The sequence below is a fragment of the Talpa occidentalis genome, unplaced genomic scaffold (genome assembly GCF_014898055.3).
Source record: "Talpa occidentalis isolate TD23 unplaced genomic scaffold, MPIMG_talOcc4v2.1 talOcc4.3, whole genome shotgun sequence".
NCBI classification, from domain to species: domain Eukaryota; kingdom Metazoa; phylum Chordata; class Mammalia; order Eulipotyphla; family Talpidae; genus Talpa; species Talpa occidentalis.
Genome location: NW_023603184.1, coordinates 142,369,411 through 142,377,790, shown reverse-complemented (window position 1 = coordinate 142,377,790; position 8,380 = coordinate 142,369,411). Strand labels below are relative to the sequence as shown.

The following is an 8,380-nucleotide window of genomic DNA, read 5'->3' as shown; positions in this document are numbered from 1 at the left end:
TGTGGTTCCTTTCCAGGGTGGAAGGGCAAGCTAGGTAGAGCCGGTGCCCACTCGCCAGGCCGGGGAGCAGGGTCTAAATCCGCAAAACCCCCGGAGCTCCAGCGGGCTACAGGGATGAGGGCGCCTGGCAGGCCCCGCCCGGAGCCCCAGGGCGGCCGCCACCCCGCGCGCCCTCCCCGCGGGCCGCCGCTCCCCGGGGCGCCGGGACAGCCCCGGCCAGACGGCGGAGCCCGGGGCGGCGCGGGCTGGGCCGCCCCCCGCGCGCCCCGCGCCCCCCGCCCCCGCTGCCTGGGCGCCGGGCGTGCCGGCGGCGCGTGCCCGGGGAGCGCAGAGTTTGGAAAGTGGACGCGGAGCCTCCGCAGAGAGAGGGGGGTGGGGGTGGGGGGCCAGAGAGAAAAACCCGCCTCCAGCGAGTAGACGAGGGGGGGTGGGGAAGGCGCCTAGTTCCGCTTCCTGAGCGCGGGTGGGTCGAGAAGGTTGGCGCGGGCGAGGCCGGCGGGACGCGCGCTCCGGCGGGACCCGCGGCGCGATCGGCGCGGCGGGCGATGGCCGGCGAGCGGACCCGCAGGTTCACCCGGAGCCTGCTGCGCCCCGGGCAGGCGGCCGAGCTCCGGCACAGCGCCGCGTCCGCCGCCGCGGTGGCCGCCAGCAGCCGGCAGCAGCAGCAGCAGCAGCGGGTGAGTGCCGCGTCCTCCGCGCCTCCGCGCGCCCGGGCCGCCCGGGCCCCAGCCCAGCCCCTGCAGCGCCCGGCGCGCCCCAGCCCCGCGCGCCCCTCCCCGGCACTCTCTCCCCGCCGCCTCTGCGGGCGCCCCGGCGCCACCTCTGCCAGGCAGCGCCGCCGACGCGCTCAGAGCCCGGGGCGCGTTTGGGGACCCCCGACGCCCGAGGACCAGCTGCGCGGGCAGCGGAAGCCCCTCGTGGGAGAGGATGTGCCGGCGCTGCTGGGCGGGGGCGCGGGGAGCTGGCGGGAAGGCGGCTCGAGCCGCTGTGGCGCTAGGTACTGGGGTGCATGGACCCGACGGTTTGGGGAACACATAGAACAGAACCCCTGGGTCCACGGGCCTGCGCGTCCCCCTCAGCCCGAGGGACTGGTGCGCTGGGAGCACGCGGTGTGAGCCGAGGGCCCCTCCCGAGCCGGCGCTCTCGCAGGTAGAAGTGGACTTGTGTCACCCCCCTCCGCCAGGTGAAAACTCAGGAGCCACTTCACACGGCTGCAGAGGGGCTGGAGGAGACGTGGTCGTGACGCGTGCTGGGGTTTCTGGTATTTTTCTAAGCTGTGTTGCGGGGGTCTCCCGCCCAGATCGCGCTCCTGGTGACTTCCTTATTGAAATGCTTTCTAAGTGCTGGGGATTTCCCCGGGAAGTCCCTGGGGCAGCAGCCGGTGGGTCTCATCTGATGCCCAAATCATATCCATGCCTGTCGAGATGCTCACACATTCCAGTAGGTGTCACGCTCGGGGGAGGAAGTGTCAGGAGCAAAACTCAGCTCAGGTGGGAAAAGAGACGCGCTCTGCCAGCGCCTGGGGCCGGCCCCGGCTCCCCAGGCTCACTCTTGGCTGGCCTCTGCTGGGCTGGAATCCCACCTTGTGTGTGTTTCATTCTCCTTATTGCCAGGAAATATCATTAGGAATTAAATGGGTTCTTGTAAAAGTGTCAAAGAAAGTGTTACTCTTGCCAGTCACCCATGAGGAGGGAGCCAAGACTTACCCAAAGCCAGTTCCCACAGCCAGGACTTTTCTCTCAAGCCAGAGGTCAGAAAGTTGAACAGAACGGAAGCAAATTGCCTGGCAGAAGGAAGAGGCATCAGATGCCCAGGAGAGTGGGGGAATTGGGGTGTGAAAGCGTTGGTGGCCAGCTGCCTTCCCTTTCACTAACCACTCACGGGCTGCAGTTGTCCAAAGGTGGTTCCAATAATTCGCTCTGTGCCAGACGCTTCCCGTGGTGCTCTATCAGCATGCACATTGTCAGGACAGGAAGGGTACCCTGTCAAAGGAAACATTTGAAAAGAAACATTTGAAAACATAAGTTCCATTTGAGTAAAAGTAGAGGTAGTTTGAAAAAAAAAAATCCCCAGGCATACATAGAAAATAAGTTTTGCATTTGAAGACTCATCTGGAATTACAGCTTTTTCATTCTCTGCCATTTGTGTACAGCAATTTTATTTTCCATCTGAATCATTTTACTGAATCTTAGAAATCTAGAGAAGTGTGGCAGAAATAAGTAGCATTCAATTGGAATCAACTGCTTTTAATGTTTGATTTTTTGGCTTTTAAGTGGGTTCTTGAGGTTTCGTCGCTGGGTTTTTTTTTAATAAAGAATATGTATCCTAGATACCTTTCTACGCATGCATTACTTTCTCCAGATCTCTGTCAGATTTGAAATGCTAGGTTATCCTGTTAAAGTGAACTCACGGTCTTAAAAAGAGTAGGAGGAGGAGCTCCCTGGCAAAGGTGGTCCAGTCTCCCGCCCCTCACTTCAGCACCTTGGCCAACACTCCTGAACCTGTCTTGCCAAGGCATTTCATGGGGTCTTATATATCTAGTGAGGCAGTTTTGGCAGTGATTTTGGCAGCAAGAAGACACGAGCTTTACATCCCATCCTGTTAGTTTACTCTCGAACGGAAACATAAAAGGATGAGTTTTCTCAGTTGGCATCCAAACTCGGAGGAGTGCTGAGGGTCCTTTTTGAACCTGGAATCTTGTAATTGGACTGTGTGGTGGAGACTCATCCTAGCTTACAATGATCTGATCCCTTAAGACTCTCAAATCCTGGTTGTCAGGGCAGAAATGGAATAGGATGGGGAAAGATTATGTGTAGCCCACTCAATAACTCAATATAGGCAGATAGAACAGTATGTATTGGAGCAAGCTGTCATCTATTAGAAAATATTTGAGAGCCTAGCAAGTGCTTCTGAGAAAAGCTGTCTCACTGCTGAATTCATACAGTCCCCTTTCTGAAATCCCTGTTTGGGGGACCCAAATCCTCCAGCATGTTAGACAGAGTTTGTTGAATTCTGTTCTATCCAATAAGAATCGATGAGGTAGGGCCTCCCCGGTGGCGTAGCGGTTTAGCGTTGGCTTGCGAAGCTGTCCGCAGCCTCTGCAGCACCAGTTCGATATCTGGCCACCGGTGAGGGTCGCACATGGCACACAGACCTCTCCTGCCGCCCGCTGCTCCCCTGAGCAGTGTACCTCGGTCCCTCTGCCTGTTCTGCTCCCTGCTCTGGCTCTGGTGAATTCTCTCACCCTCCCGTGCTTCTGACTGTACCCAGTGCTTGTATAAATAAATAAAAATAAATCTAAAAAAAAAAAAAAATAGATGAGATAGGTGGGATTGTCAGATTAATGAGGTAGTTTGGGATTTTGAGACTGGGATTTATACCTATGATCAATCAATAAATCAATATGTCAGTGGAATATTGTCTGATCTTAAAAAAGAAAAAAATTTGCTACAAGGATGGTCCTGTAGAATATTATGCTGAATGAAATAAGCCAGACAGACATAAAACCTGTGTGAGCTCACTTGTTTATACATGCAACATATACCACAGAAGTGGTAAAAGAATGGGGATTGCTGAGGCAGATTTGGGGAGAGGGGAATGGAGAGTGGATAGGTGAGGGGAAAGTAAGATTTTGATCAAAGGGTAGAGGGTTTCAGTAATGAAATGTAAATGAGCTTTGAAGCTCCAGTGCCCAGCATGGTGAAGATAGTTGGCAAAAAACTAACTATGCTAGCATTTTTGCTAACTCTGCTAGCTGTTTTGCATACTTGAAATTTATTAAGAGGGTAGATTTTAAATGAAACCTCACACAAAATGATAACTATGCATAGATGATGTATAATTATTTCGCTTGACTGTGATGGTTTCACAATATCAAAGCATCAATATAATTATGCAATGATGCAATACTTTTGTTATGTCAGATACCCCAAAAGTTGTTAAAAAGAAAAAACACATGGTATCAATCATACAGAACAATTATGAACCAAAGGCATATGTTTGGAAAAGGGAATTATTGGCTCCTTGGTTACCCTAAATGTTTTTCTAAATGCTTCAGAACTCATGAAAAGGCCAGTGGTAAATCAAGTGACGTTTAAGTAACACCCACTTCTTGGTATTATTAAAAGCAAGCTTCTCCAGGGCAGAAAGTCTGCTCTAAAATGGCTAAAAACATTTCTTCCATGTCAGCACTAGAGTCTTTTACTACTTTGGTTGAATATACATACCTTGCTGGCTAATTATAATGCCACCAATTAGAGTTTCTATACAAATCCCTCTGTGTGAAGAGTATTTGTACCTTTGCATGAACTCGTTCTTTTGGATCACTTCTATAATTCATTAAGCTATAAACCGAGGATTGTATGCTTTTCTGCATGTGCACTATATTCAGTAGCATTTCAAAAAAAGAAAATCCTGCAAAAAAAAAATATGTATAGCTTGCTCTTCTGCTAATCCTACGTCAGATCTGGCACCTTGAGAAAAACAGAGTTTTATTTATGAAATGTGGTGAGCAGGTCAAAGTAATGGGAGATCTTGGGTACCAAGCCAGGGGAGAACTAACTGGGGCCAAATAATAAGAAGGAAGCACGAAGGTGAGTCAAGGTTTACCAAACACCAAATAATCCTTTGGTCAGTTTCTGCCCAAAGCCTTTTGAGTCTTTCCTTGATTCAAACTGTTACAGGGTAGAATAAGGGGCACCCCAGAACCCTCAGACCTGCCTGCTCTAAATGGGTTCGGCCATTCACCACATAAATATAAACATACTGTAGACCTTCAATAGAAAAGAACTTTAATACAATGCATGTGCAAAAGAGAGAAGAAAAAGAATATAGTTATAATAGTTTCCAATTAAACACCCGAAGTTACCCATCCCCTCTTGGGTACATGCTCAGCATTTGGACCAAAGGGTTGGTTCAAAGCAGGGCCAGTGAGGCTCAAAAGCTTAACACAAGTCTAAGGAACCTTCTGGTGGGGACCCATAGGAAAGAGGCAGAAGGGGCCTGGCGAGTCTGGAAGGAAAGGAGCAAAATTAAAATGCAAGTAAAGAGAAAGGCTGCCATTGTCAGCCTCCCCGCGGGTCTCGCACCCATTTCTCTCTCTTTCAAGTGTCTCTTTCCATGTCCCCCAAATCCCTGGTACAAGACCCAAGGCCAGAAAAGCAAGAGCAACTTCTTCACATGTCTCTCAGCTCCACCTGCCTCCACCTGCCTCCTCCAAATCCTCTCTTTCCTTTCAATCTTCTTTCCCAAGTCCTTTTCCCAGGCTCTTTGTCACTACTCAGCTCCCCCTTCCTTGGTTGGGACAGCGGACTGGAACCCCCCCTTTCTATGGCCGCCATGCTGTTAAAAAAACTAACACTTTATTTCCATGCAGTCTTTAACACCTTTATAACTATTACTTGATTGTTACACAAATCTTCTCTACAAGTCATTTTTGAATTTTACACAAAGTTGTTGACTAGTTTTAAAGAGGAAACTTCCTGTGAGAAATGATTGCACTTAACCAGTGGCCTCTCTGCCTCCCACTCAGCCTGTGGTGAGGCGGGTAGAGTGTTTACTTCAATAATCACCAAAGTCCCATGTCCTCTTATTACAGGGCAACCCCGATGTGAAATGGGGTGGCCTGACTATGGGTCCTCACCCGTGCGCTTAAAAGGGACTTAAAATGAGACTCAACTCCAGGCACACACAGAAAGGTAATAAAGGGTTTGCAAAAAGGGGAAAGGAAGAAATTAATAACTCACAGAGAAAGAGAGAAATTGGTCAATGTGTCCTACCAGTTCCACTGAGCTGGAACCCCAATAGCACACTGGAAGCTGGCAAAAAACCAGGAGACCCTCAAGGCCCACCTGTCTAGTTACACCATGCCTGGCTGCTTGACTCCACCCTCAGCTCCCAGCAGCCTCCCTTCTGTGGTGATGACATTATGGGATTTGTGGTCCTTGGCGTCTTGGCTCTCTTGGGTCTGGGGTGGGGGTGGGGTCCATAAAACCTGTGTTTGTGGAGTTCATTCAAAACATCCTCTCCCCCCAACACTCCCTTTGATCTTTTCTGACTTCCTCTGTTCCCCGATGACACAACTTTTGATATTTTGGGGGAGTTCTGAATAAAAAGCAGCACGATGACAAACCGAAGGCCTTTGAGCAGCAATGAGTTTGTCAGCAGGTTTTCCAGGAGCAGAAGGAATTCCTAGAAGGAATTTCCTCCCCTCTGAACTTGGTGATATTTAAATAGTTGAGAGTAGGAAAGGCTTTTTAAAATTGAGTGGGGGGTACTAGCTCATCCCTAAAACCTGCCTCTGTTTGGTATTCGCAGCACAGTCTTTGTTGTCATTTTGACAGGCTTTTCATAACTAGAGTGTTTACGCTTTAGCAAAAATTACATATTTATGTTTTCATATGAGGAAAGTCCCTGGTGAAGAAGTCAACACCAGTTTACAAGGTCAAGAAGTAGTTTACAAGGTCAAATTTCAGTACTATCGATTGTATCAACTAACATCTTTCACTTGTCAAGTAGCTTTGAATAGAAATGATTAAAAACAGTGGGATCTACAAAACTTATATACAGGTCAGAAAATGAAAGAATGAGTAAACATGTGGGGTTAGTGGCAATTTCTTCATGCCCATTTTCTAGAAGGCTGGACCTAGAAAAGAAGCGGTAATGTTACAGGGCAGGGAGAAGGGCACCCCAGAACCCCCAAACCTGCCTGCTCTGAATAGGTCCTGCCACACGCCGCATCAAGACAAAATATATATATATATATATAGGCCTTTAATGGAAAGGAACTTTAATATAATCAGTATGTAGCAAAGAAAGAGAAAGAATATACTTTCCAAATTAAGCACCCAAAGTTACCCATCCCCTCGTGGGTAAAAGTCCACCCAAGCGGGATTGGCCCGTAGCAAGGCCGGCCCAAAAACCTGCCACAAGTTTAAAGCACCTTCCAGCAGGGACCCAGAGAAAAGGGTCAGAAATAATCAGACAAGTCTGGGAGGAAAAGAGCAAAATCAAGATAAAAGCTGCCGTTGTTAACCTCCTCACGGGTCTCTCACCCACGTCTGTTTCAACCAGTTCAGGACCAAGAAGGAAGTGCAGCTTCTTCACATGTGCCTCCTCCGGGCCTCCTTCTTGCTCTCCATCCTGTTTCCTTCCTCCACAGTCAGTCTCCTCTCCAGCTTCTTCTGCTCCCTCCTCAGTCCACCCTTCCTTGGGTGGGGCAGGGACCCTGGACCCTCCCCTTTTCCTGGGGTCCACCCTCTTACAATAATAAAAAGCAAGTATAAAAATGTTCAGAATCTACAAAATGCCAGACACAGTGTTAAATGTTTTCTTTCATTCTCAGGTCATCCTAGGAAGAAGTTATTGTTGTTGCAAATTTCAGAGGAGACCATGGAGACTCAAAGGATTAAATATTTCCCTCTAAATTAAAGTAACTTAGAGGGAACCTCTTTTGCATCCTGAAATTATCAGTATAATCATCAGTGCAACACCTTCCAGTGTTGTAGCTGCCCCTAGTCTTCTCTAAATTGGAAACTGTCTTCCATGCTGGTACTTGGAGTACTTATTAGCCCTGGTGTCCGTGTCATCTGAGCTTAGTAGACACAGCAGAGGCTGTTCCAGGTAATGGAATAATACTAGATCCTCCTGAGGTGACTTGTTCAGCCATCCACCTGCCATGAGCATAGGTGAAAGGGGGTGACCTCGATTCTTCCTGAGTCCACTTGCCTCAGTCACTTTATCCTGCTCCAGCAGCTTCTGAAATCCTCCAGTGCATCGTGTGCCCTTGAACACTTTTTCACTTATCTAGGAGGTGTTAGGATTCGTTCTTCTCATGCTTTCTCACTTGAAGGAGTGAGTCTAAGCACATACAAAGATGCACGTAAGGCAACATAACAAAATGTCATAAATGAGAGGGTAAAAGAGTGATAGAACCTTAGCAAACAAGCAGTATTTGGAATGTCAGATGTAGTCGGGAGTAGGATCAGTAAAGAAAAGATGATCAGGTTCTATATAGTTTTACTAAAGGTCCTTTCACATGTCCAAGTCGAAGAGAAGCATGACCAGACATGAGGCAAAGCCAGGGCTCATCTGGGATTTGAACACAGGACCTCTTGGACCCAATGAGCAGCTATGGGATTAAAATAAAATAATTTGCTGTGGACATGTTTTAACTTGTATTGCGACTCAGGAGGAAGATGTTTTCTTCTGTGATTTTCCATAAAGGGCAGCGATTTCCTGGCAGACCCTCCCTCCACCCACTCAGAGTTGAGTGTTGGCATCATGTGGGCTCTGTGAGATGCAAGTGACCCCAAGTTCCAGGTGTGCTAGACCTTCTGGTCAGAAATGGTATTGCTTTTGTTTTTGTTTTTCTTTGTGTGTG

General features: G+C 48.7%; 1 protein-coding gene across 2 annotated transcripts in view; it reads left to right on the top strand.

Annotated features, from left to right (window-relative positions):
* Nucleotides 1-317: 317 nt before the first annotated feature.
* DOCK10 (dedicator of cytokinesis 10) overlaps nt 318-8,380 on the top strand; it is a 244,890-nt gene continuing 236,827 nt past the window's right edge. For both annotated transcript variants that reach the window (XM_054700111.1, XM_054700110.1), the window contains exon 1: nt 318-677. In XM_054700111.1, the coding sequence (XP_054556086.1) occupies nt 546-677 (132 nt within the window). In that variant the 5' untranslated portion in view covers nt 318-545. The remainder of the gene's footprint in view (nt 678-8,380) is intronic.